Source organism: Fundulus heteroclitus, chromosome 7 (assembly GCF_011125445.2).
Source record: "Fundulus heteroclitus isolate FHET01 chromosome 7, MU-UCD_Fhet_4.1, whole genome shotgun sequence".
NCBI lineage: Eukaryota > Metazoa > Chordata > Actinopteri > Cyprinodontiformes > Fundulidae > Fundulus > Fundulus heteroclitus.
The window spans coordinates 37,999,032-38,020,312 of NC_046367.1; the positions used below are offsets into that span (position 1 = coordinate 37,999,032).

The following is a 21,281-nucleotide window of genomic DNA, read 5'->3' on the forward strand; positions in this document are numbered from 1 at the left end:
GTACAGTGCTTTGAAGTATTTGCCTCCTTTGTTTTCTGATGTCTAATGTGCAAGATTACCATAATTTCCATATCATACAAATAACCTAAATACAAAATGCAGTGTTTTGTAGCACTAGTGTCTCTTCATTGGTTGAGGAACAGGAAGTTGGGCATCACATGGGTCGGGTATGGTCCAGGTACTGAGCCAGCCCAGACCATGATGCCACGTTTTTTCATTTCTACATTCTATGACACTTATATGTAATCTATGATCAGACAACAGGGAACATTGAAGGGTTTTTTTTCTACAAAGGAGCAGTTTGTTGTGTTTTAGCTATTAAATAAAATATGTGAACAACTTTTAGTATTAACTCAGGTTTTCTTTATAATGACCTAAAACATGTGGAAGAATCACAGGGGGCTAAAACTTTCACAGCGCTGGACCATGAAGATGATGTCAGTAAATGACAAATTCTGCCAATTGCTTATCTTTGACAAGGTTTATGCTTAAATTAATCTTTAGTAGCCTACTTGTTACTCTTAACAGATTTGATATGTATAAAAATGACTACAACAAAGGTCGTCGTTGATCACGTACTGTAGGTTACTGTATTCTCAATTGATAAATACTACAAATTTTACCAAATCGTTTAAAAAAAAAAATCATCTTTTTGCTTTGCTTTTAGAAATAAAGTTACCACAATAGCGCTTAGATGTAGGATTGAAAAATGCATACATACACACATATAAATCCAGAAAGTTACTCAAAAGAAAAACTTGGATTCAATACAAGCGAGGTGATATATTGCAAGTGTTTATTTTGGTTCAATTAAATTGTGTCTTACAGCTAATGAAATACCAAAATGTAATTTCGGTGAAAAAAAAAATGGGTAGAAAAGGCGGAATGTTATAACCCTCACAACCATAGGAAAGACTGCTGACTTGACAGTTCTCCAGCAGACTGTCACTCATGAAAATGTCATAGCTTATGATTAAAGCGCTTTATCCAAACATAATTGGAAAGTTGAGTGCAAGAAAAAGCTGGTATGAAATGGCACCCAGGTGACTGATGGCTGCAGCTGATCTAAATATAATCTGTAATTGTTTAGATGACAAACCAGATCCCACAAGGCAGACAGGCTTGAGTGTGTAGGTCATAACATTTCTGTATAAAAAAAATTACACTTTTCCTTTTTAATATTCTAAATATTCCACACTGAAACGTACCTTTAAACAACCAGAAAAATTACATTTTAATGGCAATCAGGTTTAAACATTTAACTGTATATTGTATATAGACAAATCACAACTTTCAGAAATGAATACAGTTTACACATTTAATATTTACAAATTTGGCACCTAACATTTGTTCATCATATACTAAATGTAAAATAGTCATGATTTAAACATCTGTTGCACCATTTGCAATGTACTCATTGTGTTTTTGTATCTTTTTTAATTACAATATTTATAGTTACCACAACATCCTCGTTTCTGTAGGTTTGACATTAATATGCAGGCTGAGCCGTCCTCTTAAAAACAGCTGCAGTTTTGAACCAGAAGTATCCAGAGGGGTTGAATCCAAGAACACCATTCATTCTAGTTTATACATTCATGGACCACAACAGTTCTTTCTCTGTGCTTCCCAGTATTTGATATTTGTCTGCCCTTTAGGAATGAAGGAATGCCTCAGAAGCTGGTCGGCTGATGGCCGTAGGCTCTGGTCACTATAGGGTTTGGAGGGGGAGGAAAGGGTATTAATCTGTAGATATCGCGGTAAGAAAGCTGCTGACTTCATGACAGTTTGATAATGAAAGGAAATCGTCATTGAAAGTTAATTTAACCTACCTTGTCAGACAGATCTTTACAAAGTCCTTGGCATTGTCCGAGAAGCCATCTGGCAGTGTTGGCATCAGCCCCCTTCTCGCCCCGATGTAGAACAAGGCCGCCATTTTATCCATATGTGCGAGCGGTGGCTTCCCTGTGGCCATTTCAAACACCGTACAACCAACGCTCCAGATATCCGACTTCCTGCCATACCCTGACTCACTGATAACCTGCGTAGGGGGGAGAGCAACAGAAAACGTAGAGTGACAACAAATAGCTGCTGTCAGCGTAAACTGATATGCATTCGTTTGTTCAACACAAACTTTTGGAAGTGCATAAAAACCACCATGTAGGATTTAGAGGTAAGGGCTGACGAGAAACAGACCTTCCAACTCCGGAGTACTTCCAATTAGTTTCAAGGTGGACAATCAAATTAAGTTGATTGTCCATCTTGAAACTCATAAAAATGTCCAAAGACAAAAAGCATATAAAAGCCCACCGTACCTCTGGTGCCATCCAATAAGGAGTGCCGTGGACAGACTTCAGCAGCTCTCCGCTGTTTGGAGCCGTGTGGTTCAAGCAGCTGAGGCGTCGGGCACAACCAAAGTCTATGAGCTTGATGACACCAGTTGGCATCAACATGACATTGTTCCCTTTCAAGTCCCGATGAATCACTCTGTTCTGATGAAGGAACGCCACTCCTTCAAGGATCTGATGGGTGTACAGAGCCAGCACTCGCTCAGGCAGAGGACCAAATCTACGGGGAAGATTAAAGGGCCCGTATTAATTTGGCAACTAAGCTCTTTGCCAGGAATATCGAAGTAAGCAATTCATTTGAACCTGTGTAGGATGCTAGCAATAGATCCACCAGGGATATACTCCATGAAGATGGAAACAACATGCTGGTAAAGGGATGTCCCCAGAAAGCCAACAATATTGCTGTGCCGAAGGGTTTTAAGTAAATCCACCTCCCCCTGAAGACGATTGTACTCCTTCTTTGCGGCGTCAGGGTCCGAGGAATCCAGGCAAACCTGCTTCACAGCTATCAACTGGCCTTGGCTGGTCAGACCACAGTACACCTGACAAGAAGACGATCTCAGTCACTGCTGTTTGAAGACCTGCTTCGGAAATAATTCGCACTGGACGGTATAGCTCTGGAATCTTCAACTCCTGTTCTCGAGGTCCGGTGTCCTGCAGCTTTTATGTGTGTCCCTTTGCCAACACACCTGAGTCAGATAATCAGGTCATTAGCAGGACTGCAGAGGAGCGAATTCAGCCATTTGATTCAGGTGTGTTGAACTAGGGACACATGTAAAAGCTGCAGGACACCAGACCATGAGAAGTGGAATTGAAGACCCCGACTATAGCGAATACTAATTTAATTTTGCCTATTAGACCAATGACAGAAGTTCGTAATTCTAAAATGTTCATAAAAACATTATTTCATCAGCAACTTACACATTTTCTAGCTGCAAAGTTACTTGAATACTTACTGTCCCATAGGCACCCTTCCCAAGCACTTCACCCTTGGCCCATGTTATGGTGTCATTTGCAACCAACCCTGAGCCGAGGTGGGTGTTACCATCAGTAGGGGCAACCTGCAATGAAATGTATACAAATTAAATTATTCAATTAAAATGTTTAAAATAAAATAAATAAAAAATGCAAGAAATAGCCTGTATTAATCCTTTAAAGAGACCGTAAAAACAAGTTTCCATTTTCTGAGGTTTTGGGGGTATAATATGGTCTGTCGTGCACTGATGAGGCTGTGTTAATATCTAACGGGAAATTCCAAAGGACCTGCTCAGGGAGTATAATATGTGTGTATATCAACTACAACGGCTTACACAGTGATGTCATGACACCTTAATGAATTTGTGACACACGTCTGTCTTTAAACCGTTGCCTTTCAGTTGTTATTTAATTGTCGAGGGAGGCTGCAGAAGACGAACGGATTAGGATAAGAAGATATAGAACATTTGAGACTGCAATTAAGGAAATACCCTTACTTTAATAATGCTTACTGTTCTATAAATAGGAATGGATTGTGTTAACAAGATACTGGATACAAAACCGGACCTCTGCATTGAGTCTGAATCTTCTCCACATAAATACACCGGTTTTCTCCTGATTCGTTCACAGTCCAAAATATTTACAGACCCATTAAATGCATTTTAATATTATTGAAAGGTTCTCTTATTTCACTAGCTCAATTCACTAAGTGAAACATATCATATAGCTTAATTACACATGCTGATGTTTTTTTTTACTTTTTTTCCTCCATTTATTATAATTTTCCGCCATCAGTTAATGAAAACGTGACATTTAGGGTTAAATATCACGTCAGATTAATGAAAAACACTTTCATACAGAATTATGGGCCTACTGAAAAGTATGTTTAACGTCTACTAAAAGTGTGTTTTTTCAAACAGCGCTTTTAATCTGACAAATGTGTCTCATTTGAACACAAAATTAATTCAATATGACCAGGTTAGGTGAACTTGTCTCAGTGCATTTTCTAGTTTTGTTGTTTGTCTCCATGGTGGACTGGCTATCTTGCCTAATGACCACTTGAGTAAGCCTCCACAATGACTAAGTGCATAGAAAAAGGATTTAATCAAATACTTTGATCATTTTAAAGCTCAAAATATTACCTCAGCAAATGTATTTTGGCCTGAGACGTCTGCTCCACGGAACTCTCTTTTTCCCTGTTCTGAGTCTTCAGGAGCCGCAGAAACGTCCCTCTCGTCCAAAGAGATCAGCTCCTCTGCCAGACATTGCAGCAGGTCATCTGTCAGTGGACCCTCCCCCACCTCCTCCAGAAACTTCTTGTAAACTGGTGACATAAGGCAGCTACTGCCTAAAGATGTGGAAGGGTTGGTATTTGCTTGCTGAGGGTTTAGTGATGGGGTTAACTCTGGATGTTGGTTAGCTGAGTTGTCTGTTGATGCACCTGAAGAAGCTACGTGATTTTCCATAAATCTAGAGTCAACACCATAAAAGGGAGTTGTTGTCCCAGTTAGAGTTTTGTCATCTCGCTCTAATGTTTCAGATCCATCTTTAGAAAGCGCCTCCATTATGGTAGATAAAATGTGATCTTCGTATTCATCCTTAGGGGATTTATGACTGAACTCTTTAGTAGTACCTACCTCAACTGTTGGTTTAGGGCTACCTTCAGTTCTGCAGCTATTAGTGATGGACTGAGGTTTCGTTTGAGACGACACTGGTTTTGCTTTGCTTTTAGTCAGAGCAGCTGTACTCTCCGCTGAGTTTCTCTTCGCCTTATTCTGGACTGGTTTGTTTGTGGCTTTGTGGTTTGGTTTTGTCTTTTTTGTGGCCATGCGCTGTGGTTGTCTTTCTTTGAGTTTTTCACATGAGCTGGAGACCCGAAGATTTTCAAATAATGGCCCAGCAAACATCTCATACATGGCTGGTCCTTCGGTGCCACTCTGTATCTGCTGAAACATGTCTCGGTAAGTGATGAGGTCAACAGCAGATTTAGATCTTGGGCTTTTCCCTCCGAAGCATTGTTTCTTAAACTGCTGGGCACTTCTCAGCTCTCTCACTGGTGACTGCTTATGTGTTTCGTTGCTCTGTGGAGGTTCACTAGCCTTATGTAGGGTTAGAGTATCAGCACTGAAATAAGCAGCATTACCAGATTTAATGCTTAACTTGACTTTGGTCAAGCTGGTATCTCTGGTTTTACCAAAGTATTCAGGGCTTTTCTTGCTTTTGGTTTTGACCACTGTGGAAACTCCAGAGTACTTTGAACTAGTTTTGGAGCGGTTACTACCTAAGATACTTGGATCTTTGGTGAGAGAATGAGTAGTTGAATTATTTGCCTTCAAGCGACAGTTCATCCTTGTTTTGCTCTCCTTATTTCGGGCTTTAAACATCTTCTCATACTTCTTGGGATCCACAGGAAAGAAGCCGGTTTTCTCCACAGCTGCACCGTGAGCTCTTGTTTCCTTTGCCTTGGTTTCCTGATCACAGAAAACCTTTCTCGTTGGCTCTATCTGTTCTGAAATGATCTGACCATTTTCGTACTTTTCTTCAAACCAGCCGGTAGCGTCATCTTGAAGGTCCCTCACATCGTTTGTCATTTTGTTGCTTATTCCGGTCTTGGATTCAGTCGTGCGGTTCATATTCCTCTTGTCTTCACTGAAAACAGATGTGTCAGATTTCGTATTACTCTCAAAATCTCTCACACCTAAAGGGTCAACTTTTTGCGAGTAGTTACATTCCTTTAAGGACTCGCTCTCAGCAGCCTCCTTCGATTGGTTTGCATTGCTTGCATTGCTCGAACGCTGCAACATTCCATCTTTTACAAACTTCAGACCTTTCTCCTTAGAAGAAGTTTCTTGGACTTGGCCATCATCATCATCATTATCATCATCCTCAGTCTCCAAGTTGATGGAACAATGGCTGCTGCTGCTGCTGCTGCTGCTGCTGGACCCACTGTCCTCGCTGCCAGCCTTGGAGCGGCTATTGCGGAGGCTGCCCCAGGACAGCCTCTCTTTTCTTAGCTCAGTCCTGGAGCAAAGAGGGCTCCGGGTAATAGGCTTTAGGGGAGCGTGTGGCTTTAGTGATGGCAGAGCTTTGCAATCTTTCGGCCGGCCGTCCAGGGGCACCAATAGCTTGGGTGTGCGGGCGTGTAAAACTGGAAAAGGACCCTGGGAAAACAGACGATACTTTAGTGGTTGCTACTTCATATGCATTTTCTTTTACAATCTTTATAAGGCTAGAGAGTCTTTGATAAAAGGGAGAGACTCAGGGTATGCCAAAACAGAAGGGAAATCCCAGGAAAGCAAATCAACAAGATTCAAAGTCTGGAGACAAAGAGTCTGGTGACGAATGAAAACGTCATTAAACGCCCACTATTCGCTTTATTACATACACCTGATCAGTTGCATGTTAACACAAATAGCAAGTAAGATAATCCCATGCCCGCGATTCAATGCATTAAGACATCTTGACATGCTGAAAACTAGAGAATAAAGTGACATTGGATGCCACTTCTCTCAGCTAAGAGTAGGAAACGGAGGCTACAATTTGCACAAGATTCCTAAAATTGATCTCTAACCGACTTGAAAAACGTTGCATGGTGCTACTTCTGGTAGTAAAAGTTACCACATCACAAAGTAAAAATCATCCTAAACTGAAAGAGAACAGAATGTCTGAAACAAAAACAGCTTAAAAGCTAAACGTTGAAAAACCTTCAGTAAACTTGGAGAATTATTAATCAAGACCAGTTTACTACATTTGATAAAAGTGTGCTTCATTGGAAGCAAAGAGTCAAGGAATGTGGAGTAATTTAAATGTAAACAGAGTTTAAAAACACATTAAAACTCACCTTCTGATCATTTGAAGTATTTTGAGAGCTCAGTCCTGTAAACATGAAGATTTGACAGTTTTAAAAGCATCTAAGTGTCAGAGGTCTGTACTAATGAGCTCTGTTCATACATACGGGTCTGAATGTGTGCTCGGGCCTGCATCATGGTGTTGGGGCACAGAAGTGGTTCCATGATGCTGGGGGCCGATTGGCTGAGTTGGCTGGACGCTGACACACAGAGCAGACCGCGGCAAGGAGGAGAGGCTTCAACCACACTTCTTGTTCTCTGCCTGTCAGGTGCACACAAATGCTTGATTTTCAATGTTTGTTGAAGATGTGTCTCTTTTTATCTCAGTTGTTATTTTCATGTATAAAAATAATTTTTAGTTATCAGTATATTATAAGGACATTCTACAGTCAAACCATCTAATTATTTATGTTTAATCGGTTTATTTTCTCTCCAAAATCTTGCAGTATTTTAATCATAGCAACAAGCAGATCAAAGATCTGACATCTTACTTCCTGTTAGCTGTATAAATTGTTGATATCTGTGAGTATATGTACCTTTGTGTGGGGGGTACAGGCCTACAGGGGGTCCTGGTACTCAGGAAGCCTGATGACAGAACAGCATCTGCACAGTCACTGTGTCTGTTACTGTTGGACAAACTGGGAAGACACAAACCTCTGCAAATGAAAAGCAAAAAAGGAAGTCAGAAAAGCCAGTTAAGTGTTTATCCCATAGGATCAGAGTTTAAATGCCAATGGTGCATCTGTAGATATAACATATACATGATCTGCCAACGGGGATGAGGTGGGTGGGCTTTGTAAGTTGAATTATCTCTAGTTTGGTTTGGTTTCCACAAGTTTTCACTGGTTTTGTTTGTTCTGTCTTTCCTTATTATGACCTGTCAGATGTCAACCTAAGACTCTGATTATATGTGAGAAAAACCGCATTCATAAACATTATTAGCTGAAGAGTGAAATTATTAAATATGGTTGACTTTCATTTCCTTGTACCAAAACCAAACTTACAGAATCTCAGCCTATTTCTGGCAGCAGATTCTATGAAATTAGAGCAGCTCAAAGAGCTTTATTCTCTCCTCGGGACTTGGACGTGATTCAGATGTGAGTGCTGCTCATAACAGACAATGAGCTGATTCACCAAAGTTCTCTGCCCCTGTCTGTGTGTATCCAACCTGTTTGGGTAGAACAGATTGTCCTCTGGACACAGTGACAGGTGCCCGCGCACAGGTCCGCAAACGTAACCAGAGAGGCCTCTTTTCTAGTGCCGGTGTCAAAGTAAGAGGCGTATGCTAACCAACCCACGAGGAAGTGTACAGTGTATACAAGAGACTGTTTGTTAGCGGTGGAAATGAGGATGGAGCGTTAACTGTACACACAGAAGCAGTTTGTGTGTTATACGTGAACAGATGGTGCTTTTCTTCACCGGCCGATACGCGCTGTGGATTAATAAACATAAAAGTGTGTTGGGGAGAGAAAGATGAGGAATATTTCATGCCCACCTGCTGGCCCTTCTTACGTCCTGATTGGCTCGTCCGGTGTTTTTCAGAGTTTCCATGGCGTTTTGGGAACAGGTGGGAATCCCCTTATCTGCTACAGAAACACAAACTCTCGCTCATCAACTCTCTGTCCCCCCATTTCCCCCATTAAAACAAAATACAAAAACCTAACAAACATGTATGGTGTAGAAAATGTACAACATTAGTGTTTTTTATAGATCCCAGGAGAAATGACACAATGATTCAGTCACCAAAAACAAAAGAAATGCTGGGACTAACTATAGTAATGTTAAAAAGCTTTCATTTGAGTTGTTAGGTTATTTAAAATTAAACCATCCTATTATTGGGAGCTATTATTATTTTCAATTAAATATTTAATATTTGAAACAGTTCAACACATCACACACTAATGCTTGTTATAAAGGGATAGCTTGCTTTACCTGTGTCTAAGCCCGTTGATCCACTCAGCTTAGCTGTCCAGATTTATGATTTCTCCGTTTATGAGTGAAACACTAATAGTTACGCTTTCATTAATTTCACATAATGGTTCTCTGAAATTCTCCGGTTTGGGTTCTGGAGCTGAAACCCTGCTGTCGAGGATGCAGAGGTGAAAGATGTTCAGGCAGGTTTGTCAGAGGGGAGCTTTGTGTGGCGTGGAAGACCCCTCCCATCCCGCACAGCCTCTCTCTCCTTGGTCTCCCTAAGATCCCCTCCCCTTTGTCAAGGTGATCTGATCTCGTTGCCCATTTGGGATGCTGACCATTATGTTTCCCTCTCAGTGTACTGTACTAGCCTGTTTCCAAGCCTATTTCTAAAACAGGCGAAATCTACACTGTTCTACAAAAATCCTTTAGCCTTTCGTTATTTTTTTAGGTTCTCTTGCGTCTGGAAAAAAAACCAAAAAGCTTCTGTGCTTATTTGGCCTTATATGTCCTGGATCATTTTCCTGCTGAGGATTCAACCCATTTTCACTTTCAGTTGGAAGACGCCACCATATTTTGGTGCCATGTTCTCTAGCAAGGTTCTTTTGGTCTTTGGAGGAGAAACTGACCCACAGCATCACAGATCCATCTCTATAGTTAACCGTGGGAATGAGACTCTCCCTTCGTTTCACATCAAACCCACCTAAAGTGTCTGCTAAAATCCAGAGGGATGTGGGAGTGTTGATCAGGAGACAAAGATTAACATTTTCTCTAAACTCCACATGTTTACGTTTGTGATAGTATGACAGGAGAATCTTTATTTTCTGACAGGCTTCCTAAATGACCAGTTGGCAGGTAAATAGCATCTAGTGGCTATTGTGTAGACTTGGTGACCCACAAATGCCAGTCTTTGTTTTCTAACAGTGCGGTTTGGAGCTCCTAAATGTATGTGAGGGTAGAACAGATACACCAGGTCCTCCCCAAGCCTAGTGGCCCACAGTTAAGACAAGCTGGTTTCTGTGTCAGACTCAAGTTTATATTTAAACACAGCTAAACAAAAAGTGATAGATTGGTAATTAAAGGTTTTGAACCACTGATTAATTTCTAAAACTAAATAATTAATTTAAAATGCTGATATCACTTTGATTTTATACAACTAGAATAATTTCGCCACCAGAAATTTTATTAAAAAACAACAGTTTTTCCATTTTTTTATCTCATTATGCCATTTTAATAACAATACAGCATTTTTCCTGATGTTGTAACTTTGCTAGCTCTTTACAGCTTTTTATTCTTATCTGTTTTTACGTTTTAACTGTTGTTGTGGATTTACAGCTGGAACACCTGAATTTCCCAGTGAGGGTTGAAGGATATTAAAGGACATTTAGATTATTTTCTATTATTTCCTAATGTGGAATTTTTCACACCTAATTAATTTACTCAAATTAAAGGTTGGGGCTTTCAGTGTGAGATGATACCACTGCAATTAAAGATTAACTTAATTCAAGGATTTTTTTCACTCTTTACCAGGCGTACCAACAGATTTGCCTGTGGGTTTTTTATAACAATGTAATTATGTGTTAATATAAGTTGATACAGTCTTAAGCTCTTTGCCCACAATGTCTACTAAGGTTAAAGAGCCCTCCTCATCACTTACTCTAAAACATCTTTACATGTAAAACATTATGTTTGACGTTCTTTTCTATGTTGTTTATGTTTTTTTCTCATAACTTAGTTGCCCATAAATTCTCTGGGATCAAGAACAGGAACAGATTTTCTAAAATGTGCAGAACATATCTATTTAGGTTGATCTTTGTGTCGCTGAAGACGCCCTCACCTTGGCTGAACTCCTTTTTGTCAGATTGAGGACAATTCTCTGGAGTCCGTAGAAATGCCTGGAAAGAGCAAAGATGTTATTATTTTCCAGGATGTGATTCTTACTCTCACAGTTTGTTAAGATATGATAAAAAAAAATCCCTCATGCATTAACTAAAACACTTAAAGCAAAACCTCTTACGAATGCATCAGTAAAACTTTTTAAATGAATAATTAATTTACCTTACCTATACTGTTGGTGAAATAACTGCAAGTCGTGCGTTTATGGGGATGATGGATCATACATTAATTTGCATTGAGTGATTATTGATTGAGACAAATATAATGAACTATGGCCGAGTTAATAGCAAGCCCTACAGAGTACAGTAAATAAAAGCTTTGAGTCGTCCCACATTTCAGGACTGGGGAAAACCAGCTTTATCTTTTACTTTCTATCTCACCTTGATCAAGTAGTTTGTTTATGCTTTGTTGGGCTTTCACCTAAAATCCTATTTTGTTTTTGTTTATTTAAATACAGATTGTGTCGTAAAGACACAACTTCTCCCATTTACAATGGAGACTTGTTAGGGCATATGTAGAAACTCGTACAGAGACACAATACGAGACTGACTGAAATACAAAATGTGTCAAAAAAGAGTAAAAAATAGAGGAAGAGCAAGAACTGTCTGAATGTGCTGCAAGATATTTTGAAACGAGTAATAAATTCACCCAGAGAAATGTGATCTGACAGTTTAAGTTCCTGCCCCATCCCTCTGCTTCCCATCTGCTGGCTCGCCTCCCTCCTATATGAGGGCTGAACAGGACACCCAGAACCCTTTACTGGGCATACATGTGTTCTGTTATTGCTCACTCCCATTTCCCCCCATGCTGTCAATTAGGGTTACCTGAAGGCTGCAGCTCAATGAAAAGCAGGAAAACCATTTTACACAAAACTGTGTTGGCCACATTATGAATGGCATGCCAGTCAGAATGTGATGGCAATTTCAATTAAAATCTAAAAGAAAACGTATTTCCAAGCTCTGAAAACAAATTACAGGAGTTTTGATCACTTCGTATTAAACAAGTTACACATCTCTGGTTGTTTTCCATACCTCTGTTTGGCTGAGAGTGCGGTCGCTGTGTCGATGGCTTCTTGTTTGATGATGAGGGAAAAGGCTCCCAGCTTCCTGCTCTGTGTCCGAGTCTCCAAACTCCAAATCCTGGAACAAGTACTTATCAAATGTCGACGAGGAGGTGGGATCAACCTCTGCCCAAAAGGAACAAGGAATAGGAAATAGGTGAGAAATATCCTGACTTTTTATAACTCGCAAATCAATTGAACTTAACATATCAGTCTTGATTTCTTTTATGTCCATTCAGTTTATAAATATGTTAAATAGTTGGATTATTAATAAACTGAGTTATCAAAACGTCTTTATCCTCATTAGACCATGTGACTTGTTGAAATAAGGAACATTTTAAGCAGCATAAAATATGTATTTTTTTTGCCTGAATTGGAGTTAAATTAGTTTAACATTAGCGTTTTGTTCACTAGGGATGGTCGGATGGACCATCCTCACCTATGGTCATGTGGATCATGACTGAAAGAATGAGATCAGGGATACCAGTGGCTAAAACCAGCTTCCTTAGAGATAAGGTGAGGAGTTCTGTCATCTGGGGGAGGTTTGGAGCAGAGCTGCTGCTCGTCTGCGTTAAAAGCCATTAAAAGTCAGTTGTGCTGGGGAGAGGGGTGCCTGGGATTCCTGCCAGGACCTTTCACCTTATGGCCCGATCTTAGATAGCAGAATATGGACGGATGGATGACTGATTTGAAGCCGAGCTATAAATGCCGTACAAATTTATCACAGACTACTGAGCATAAAATCCTCCCTTCAAGCTGGATTATCTAAAATATCTTACCCTAAAATGCTCACAGAGCACATTTTAAATGATCAGGTTAATGCAGAGCCTCTGCTTCGTCCATTAAAATCCAATTCAGTTTATTTATATACAGTGTCAGTTCTTAACACGTCGCCTCAAGGCACTTTACGATCAAAACAAGAATGTCAGTTCAAACTAACCATACAGACAGTTTCTAAGTCAAGTACGTCCATTCCAGTTGCTTCTAGTTATCATACAATGCAGTCCAGTTCAGTTTATTATTCAAATTTCTTTTTCCATCTAAGGAAATTCAATTCGATAGTATTCTATTTATATAGCACCCATTCACAACACATGTCATCTCAAGGCGTTTTACAAAGTCAAATTAAATAAAATTCTCCAGACAGATTGGTCAAAATGTTTCTTATCTAAGGAAACCCAGCAGATTGCATTAAGTCTCTCCAAGCAGCATTCACTCCTCCTGAAGGAGCGTAGAGCCACAGTGGACAGTCGTCTGCGTTCTAGCTTTGCAGCAATCCCTCATACTGAGCAAGCATGAAGTGACAGTGGAGAGGAAAACTCCCCTTTAACAGGGAGGAAAACCTCCAGCAGAACCAGAACCAGGCTCAGTATGAACGCTCATCTGCCTCGACCAACACTGGGTTTAGGAAGACGGGCCATTCACACAACAAGAGCACAGAAGTACATTTTATGTAAAGGAAAAGAACAAAGGCAGTACTAGCTCCTTTAATGACTTCATCTAGGACATAAACGCAGCCAACCAGATAAGCTCAGAGCCAGCTTTCAACTCTAGAGGATCGAAGGCTATCCAGTACATTATTTTCCTATCTGTTAAAGAAAAGGAGTTCCACTCTTTGTGTGGTCCAATAGTACGATGGACTATGGATCATTCCATAAATATACTTATGTAGCGTGTGAGTGTTAGAACATAGTTCTAGGATCAGTGTGTGTTTGTGCGTACCTGTGTGACCCAGAGCCTCGATCAGAATAGGAATGATCTCTTCCATCAGAGCGCTGGTGAGATTAGCGGCATAGTGGAGTGCAGAACAGCCATTGTGGTCTCGAGCTCGTAGTTCACTAGTTGATTTAAAAAAAAAAAAAAGCACATGAGACAACTCTAAAAAACAACACTGACATGGTCCCTTAAGAAAGCCTATAATATGTAATATGCATATTAGATAAGGTCTATCTTTTGATATTTGAAAGGGATTTTGATCAGTAGTATGTCAGGAACTCTGGAGGGCTTTTAAAGTATTCTTTGGAATATCTCAACTTTTTCACCCACATGTTCTTCCACTACCTGGAAGTGTAGTCTGTGAATTTTACAGCAAATCTTTCCATTAATGAAAAAAAATATTTAACCACAATGATATCAAAAGAAGAAGAACAAAAAAGCAATTTCCTTCTGTTTTGTCAACTTTTCCTTTGTTGTAACATAAGTGTTGCCAATAAAAAGCATTAGACACAAACTGCAGGCTCTGTTCTGCTGCAAGAAGAGGAATTGTTACATTAAAGTCAAAAATCAGCCACACACAAAGTGTTCTTTCTTTTCGTATCTAAGTATCTATTCTTCCCAATTGGGTTTGTGCTTTTGGCTATAGACTGGTTCCTCTTGATAAATGTGAACCCTCATGCACATCTGTCATACAAATATTTGTCAGCAGTGCAGTTAACATAAATTTTTCCCCCCGTTCTGTTTTATTGCAATGAAGGAAAGAGAAAAGGGGCAACCGGCAAATAAAATACAGATCAGGTATTATGCCATAGGCTGAAAGTCACAGTAATTCTAGGTTTTCTGTTTGTTTGTTTTGCATGCTTTTGTTAAATATTTTATTTTTTTCCCAAGTCCAGAGAAAAAGGTGTGGAACAGAATATAATAATTATTACCATCATCAAAAACAAGTAAAAAGTGAATTACTGCTAGAATAGATAAATAAATACTGAACCAGCTACAGCTTCCTGTCCTGCTCTTCTCTGTTTGATAAGTCAGTTGACATTAATGACAAGACATAAAAGATTCCCATTTTTATCCTGTTCAGAGTCCAAAAATAAGAACATCTTTAAAACATGGCTATTAATTAAAAGTTACGTCTTTAAGACAGAGGGGAAAAAAATTCATCTTAGATCTCAGACGACCTAAGTGACATCATAATTTCATCTACTGTACACCAAGATGAACAATGGGAACAAATGATGTATTTGACAAAGGCTGCTGTTAACAAAGTGCTCAAATGTCCAATTTAAAACAAAATATTTTATGTGTTAAAAATAAAACTGGGTCATTCTGTAAGTTTAACATCCTTTTATGCATACGTGATTATTATGTGCAAGCCAGAAACAAAATATTAAAATGGTGGAGTACGTCAATAATCCTATAAATGTAATAGAAAAAGTCTGCAAATCTTCCAAAAGCTGAAGGAACTTTTGGAACAACAACTCTGGTAGCTTGGAAGGAAAGTAGAAAGCATCAGGAACTGACTTGAGAATATAGCACAGCAAATCCAACTACTGTCTCCGTTGGACCATCATTCAAGTACCAATATTTGCATGGATATGTTCATCTTACGCTGAGAACCTGAGCAGCTCCTTCACCACCTCCACAGGCTTGTGTTCCCACGGTAACCACATCGCCATGCCCTCAAACAGGTCTACGTCTCTGATGGCGAGCATCACCGCCGTTGCACCGTCGCTGTTGGGAATGTTGACATCTGCGCTGTCTGTCTGAGACTGACACACAGAAACATGGAGACACATTACACACTGCAAAAACTAAACAAAAAATAAGTAAAAATTTTCTTGAAATGAGTGCATTTGTCCTTGATTTGAGCAGGTAAATAAGATGATCTGCCAATGGAATGAGATTTTTTGCACTTAAAAGAGGAACAACTCATCTTTATCATCTTATTTCATGTGCAGTATATCTAATTATCTTAGTTTACGGGTCAAAATACTTGAAATGAGTCCTTGATTTCAGGAGGTATATAAGATTTTCTACCAATGGAATGAACTAAAAACTAACGTAATTAGATTTAATGCACTTGAAATAAGATGGCAGAGGTGAGTTGTTCCTATTTTAAGTGAAAAAATCTTATTCCATTGGCAGATCATCTTATTTACCTCCTCAAATCAAATTATTTAATAGTCATAATGTGACTAGATGTCCAGTGGTCTTTGCTTGCCTTGCCTGTTTAATATCATGTTCCCCTCCCTTGCCCTAGCCTGACACCTCATCAGCTTCTGGTTTTTTGAACCAAGATGAAGTAAGTACCCCACAACTCACACCTTTCTTACCCTTGGATCTGTCAGCGCTTTCCACTTTCAGGTGTATGACCCTCGATTGTCTAACGGATTCCTCTCAAGCCTCAGCCGTCCCTGTCAATGCTGAGCTTAAAGCTACCAGCTTGTCCCAAGACGCAGCCTGTGTCATCATTGCCCACTCGACTGTCACTCTCTGGATCCAAACGCGGTAAAAACGAGCCAGACCTCCATCCAGATCCTGAGAAGTGGTTCCTGAGAATGTTCCTGGCAGTTTCCTGTTTCCCTCCAGCAAGTTTATTTTAATGAACCTTTTGAAACACTTCCTGTGTTTGACTGACGCTTTGGGTTCTCTGTTTGTGGCATTACATAAATACACAGGGCCTTGCAAAGGTATTCAGACTCTTTAAACTTTTTTTTTTTACATACAATATCATGCTGCAACACCTTAAACTCCGATTTTTTTTGCATTTAGAAAGTGATTTGTTGTTTTTAAAAAGATTTCAACAAAAATTACATATTTATCTCGCCATCTTTACTCAGACCAACGTAAATAAAATCTAATCCGAGTCACTGCCTGCCTTCAGGAGTCCCCTAACTAGTAAATAGAGCCCACCTGTGGGGGGTTTAGTGGCAGTATAAATTCAGATTTTCTTTGAAGGCCTCATTGGTTTGTTAGAGAACATCTAGTTAAGATCCAACATCTTGAAGACCAAGGAACACAGCAGACATGTCCAAATAAAGCTTGATTTAGGGTTAGATTATCAAACAATATCTAAATCTAAACTAAAATAATGATCTATGTCATTTTTTGTCCAATATTATCTTTTTGCCTAAAACAACTTAAAAAGTTATTGCCATAAACTAAGCAAACAGGTACAAGCCTCCCATTGGATAACTAAGGCATGGGCGATTATGCTTCAGCTGGCAGCAAGTTATTTAACCCCAACTGGTGCAATAAGTAACCTCTCATTTCTTGCTGTGGGGAATATTTTTTCCAACATGGACAGGGAAGCTGAAAAGTAGTAGGAAGGAGCTAAATCTGGGTAGGTACCAAAAAATAGGAGGCTCCACAAGATTGAAGACTGGGGCAGCGTTTTAAAAATGGTCCAGAGAAAGTTGTGACATAAATCAAGATTGTGCCACATTTTATTTGTCAAAAACCTCTGGAAAACTATGTATTATTTTCCATCTACTGTACAGCTATGCACACCGTTGTGTTGTCTATCACACAATCCCAATAAAAATACATTAAAGTTTCGTAGTCGTGACATGACAAATGTAACAACGCCCAAGGGGTGTGAATACTTGTGTAAGACACTATGCATAGTTCTCACCTGTCTGAAACGGAAGTGATCCATACCGTTATACCGTGGTGGCTTTCATATGTGACAGACTCCTGTCTGGTAAATGCAGTAATTTTAGACAGCAGAGGAAAAACACTGTCCCATATTGTGACGACAGGCAAGCCTATTGTTGACTTGTTTTTACAGAGACACCTGAGGTTTACGCATCATATTTCCAGCAACACAAAACCCCACAGGGAGACAATACAGTTGGCAAACCTGTTTGTTTTTTTTTTTTGCCCGAGAGGAATTAGGACGACATTTAAATTTAATTGTCCAAAGATTCAAATCCATGTGTTCTGTGATATTTATTTGGAATCGCTTGCAAAAAAAAATCTTGTTTTATCTTGAATAAATCTGACCAAAGTCTAACAATTAGCAAACACTGATGGGAAAGAGTCATCACTGTCCCAGTTGAGTACGTCATCTGGGACACCCTGTGACACGTGGATCAGAGACTCACCAACAGGTGCCTCACAGCGCCCAGGTCTCCCTGCCAGGCGGCCTGCAGCAGCTGCGCCTGCGGGGACAGATGGGGCCTCGTCATCCACCTCACCATCTTCTCCTGGAGGTCAGGTGGGCTGACGTGGAGCGCTGTCTGCCCTCTGTGGTTACACAGCGTCAGGTCAGCATCGCCCCTCAGCAGCCCCTGCACCACCTGCTGAGCGCACCAAACAAATCAGTCAACGAGTTAATATGCTAAAACAGTGTTAACTAGAAGAAGTTTGGTATGTAAACCTGCCACCATGGTTTAGCTATTAGACAATTAAATGTGTCAGAGTGTCATCATGGAGGTGTCCAACTTAAACCTAAGACAAATAATCCAATTCAATTCACAACACATGTCATCTCAAGGCACTTTACAAAGTCAAATTCAATAAAATCATCCAGACAGATTGATCAAAAGTTTTCTATCCAAGGAAACCCAACAGGTTGCATCAAGTCTCTCCAAGCAGCATTCACTCCTCCTGAAAGAGTGTAGCGCCACAGTGGACAGTCGTCAGCATTGTTGATGGCTTTGCAGCAATCCCTCATACTAAGCATGCATCAAACGACAGTGGAGAGGAAAACTCCCCTTTAACGGGAAGGAAAAACCTCCAGCAGAACCAGGCTCAGTGTGAACGCTCATCTGCCTCGACCGACTAGGGGTTAGAGAAGACAGAAGCACACATTGATCCAGTAATCTTTTCTATTTTATGGGGTAATGGCAGAAGATCTGCCTCCCCTGGATGATGTCACAGCTAGCAGAAAGCCAGACCAGGTGTACCTTCTATGAAGAGAAAAAAGACAGAGAACCAAAAGTTAAAAGTTGAAATGACAACAAACAATGCAAATTGGAGAACAGTAGGAGAACTCAGCAAAGTGAGAAAAATAGGCCCTGATATCCTCCAGTAGCCTAAGCCTATAACAGCATAACTACAGAGATAGCTCAGGATAACATGAGCCACTCTAAGTAGAGGATTTGCCAAAAAGGAAAGTTTTAAGCCTAGTCTTAAAAGTAGACAGGGTGTCTGCCTGATGGGCCAAAACTGGGAGTTGGTTCCACAGGAGAGAAGCCTGATAACTAAAGGATCTGCCTCCCATTCTACTTTTAGAGAAAAGAGGAGTGCAAGCCAAGGGTTTATTGGATTCATCTACAAGTTGATCTTCCGTTTGCATCAGTGGTAATTTTATAACTTCAAACAGTTCAACATGTGATTGGATTGGTACTATCTGTAAACCAGGTGAGGGTGAGCATTACCAAGATAAAAGGCAAAATTGTTGATTTGCCAATGTGTCTACTTATGTCCCAGTTCTCGGTTGTGGCAATCATCTGTGAGGAGAGACTAAAAGAATAAAACAGCGGCTAAAATGACCTTCCTTGCTCCTCTTTTGAAAAGGATGCCAACTAGAGGCCTCTTATATGTAGGTGCTTTGGATCCAACCTACTGGGAGGAGGCTGGGAGATTTAGGGATCTCCGCCTAAGCTAGGGGAAATGAGTGGACAGACAGACGGATGGATAAACACAATGATGGATGAACTGTACAGAGAATGGGTACTGTATATCCGAAAGGCTTAACAATGGATCTCTGAAGATTTTCAGCAGATTAGAGTCGTCCCCTTCACTCCCTAGACTGACTGCTTTGGTTCGCTCTGAATGGACCGGACTGAAAGGGAGAACTTTCCTGTGACTTTTCCGTATTTTATCAAAGTGGGTCTCAAATATATTATGAAGACCTCATAACACCGTTGCACCCGGCCATGAAATGCTCCCTTCGTGATGAATATTGGCACACATATAAGTAGTTAGTAACTAATTTCTATTCAGTGGAGAGACTCTCTCTCTAGGGGAGTACCAGGAAGTCTTTTTCAACATGACTCCCAAAGGAGGTGTAGCAGAGGCGGAGCTTACAGAGCAACATTCAGATCATGTGACGCACATACATGCACATAAACAGGTGGTGTTGTTGAGAGGAAAATTACTGTACGCCATGTGACCACATTGTTTTTTTTACGCCACCAAACCTTTTGATAAGCCTGGACTTTTAACGTAACACACTTGTTTGGGCCTAAATCACACGTATGAAGACATATCTGCGACTCACCTCTGACCTATTGTCTCGACACGCAGCGAAAAGGGCGACACGACTCCGTTCGCCTTCGTCTTCGGTGTCAGAGACCTCCAGCACATCCAGGATCTCTATATGTGGCCCCAAAACCACCTGATAATTTTCCTCCTCCAGCTCTGCTCCCTGCATCACATCATCATCCTCATCTTCCCCATCGTTACCGTCTCTCCTCTTCTTCACCTCCATAGCCCGCATGCTCTGAGTCAGACCAGCCGGAGCAAAAGTCAGAGGAGAAGAGCCACCTCTGAGCTCTGGAAAGAATAAGAATGTTTTTTTTTTTTTTTAACTGTGCGTCATCCAGTCAGTATGTTTGTGTGACTATTCCTATTGATGGCAGTCCCTAACGATGCACTGGTGCCCACTGGGAGCAGACAGAGGGCGTGACTGGAAACCCGTCCCTCATCACGACTGCTGTGGATTCACCATAAACACCTCGCTGTCCATAAACGAGCTCGGCTACAGTTGCCAGTTTACATGTGTGAACGGAGGAGCTCTTACACTGAAGCCCTTTTTTTTTATTTAAGACTAATCATCAGTGTTTCAAAATATATAACAAGGGCCGTTTTATTACAGGTTTGTTTCCCCGCAGCGTTGGTCATTGATAAAATATCCTGAGGATGACGTCTGCGTGCAGATTTAGACACGCCTCCCTGGTGACCAAATCTCCACTGGTTTGATGTTTATCAAAAGCTAAGAGCATAAGTAACAAAACTGCTTTGTTACACATTAAATCGACATAAAACTGTAACTTTCTATAAATCAGACCAATGCGGAAGCAGTAAAGCAGCATCCTGGAAATTAAATTAGCAGCTCTTTACTCCTCTGTGGTGATTGTCAGCTGCCTGAAATGACGACTGACAGTAAAATATTCCAGCAAAGTGTTGAATTTCTTACTTGCACTCGTCTCTGTTGCTTCCACCCGTAACTAATCCTGTCGTGTGTCTCCTCTGAGCTCCTGTAGGCATTTGTCAGCAGACTGTCCACTCAAGCAATTCCCCTTTTCTTGTTTTTCGACCCGAGTGCCTTCTGTCGTCCGTTTACACTTGGTTTCCCTGGAGACGGTTGGATAGACGGCCGTTACCAGAGGTGGTTTTTAATTACCCACAGGCGGCTTGCAATCCTGTGCATTAAGAGTAAACAAAACCAGAAATATTTACTGAACTTTCCTGACTTAAAAACTTTGTTTGCTTCCTATTTGTTGATTATGAATATAAAAATTTAAAGGAACAAGCGATATTTTTCTCATGCTTTATCACCGTGCAGCTTGGTTG

At 40.4% G+C, this 21,281-nt stretch overlaps 1 protein-coding gene across 3 annotated transcripts; it reads right to left on the bottom strand.

The window, feature by feature from the left end:
• Positions 1 to 809: 809 nt before the first annotated feature.
• On the bottom strand, positions 810 to 21,013 carry map3k19 (mitogen-activated protein kinase kinase kinase 19). Of its 3 annotated transcripts, none has more exons than XM_036139590.1 (17): positions 20,905 to 21,013; positions 19,987 to 20,261; positions 17,864 to 18,058; positions 15,366 to 15,526; positions 13,761 to 13,876; positions 12,010 to 12,164; positions 10,920 to 10,977; positions 8,664 to 8,754; positions 7,705 to 7,824; positions 7,276 to 7,430; positions 7,162 to 7,196; positions 4,463 to 6,481; positions 3,302 to 3,406; positions 2,649 to 2,887; positions 2,313 to 2,565; positions 1,830 to 2,038; positions 810 to 1,708 (listed from the first exon to the last, which is right to left on the bottom strand). In XM_036139590.1, the coding sequence occupies exons 2-17, from the start codon at positions 20,203 to 20,205 to the stop codon at positions 1,594 to 1,596; spliced, it is 4,245 nt and encodes a 1,414-aa protein (XP_035995483.1). In that variant the 5' UTR covers positions 20,206 to 20,261; positions 20,905 to 21,013; the 3' UTR covers positions 810 to 1,593. The 3 variants fall into 3 exon arrangements, with proteins under 3 accessions (XP_035995483.1, XP_035995484.1, XP_021179083.2); XM_036139591.1 differs by having other exon boundaries at positions 8,664 to 8,751; positions 17,864 to 18,061; XM_021323408.2 differs by having other exon boundaries at positions 17,864 to 18,061.
• Positions 21,014 to 21,281: the final 268 nt, after the last annotated feature.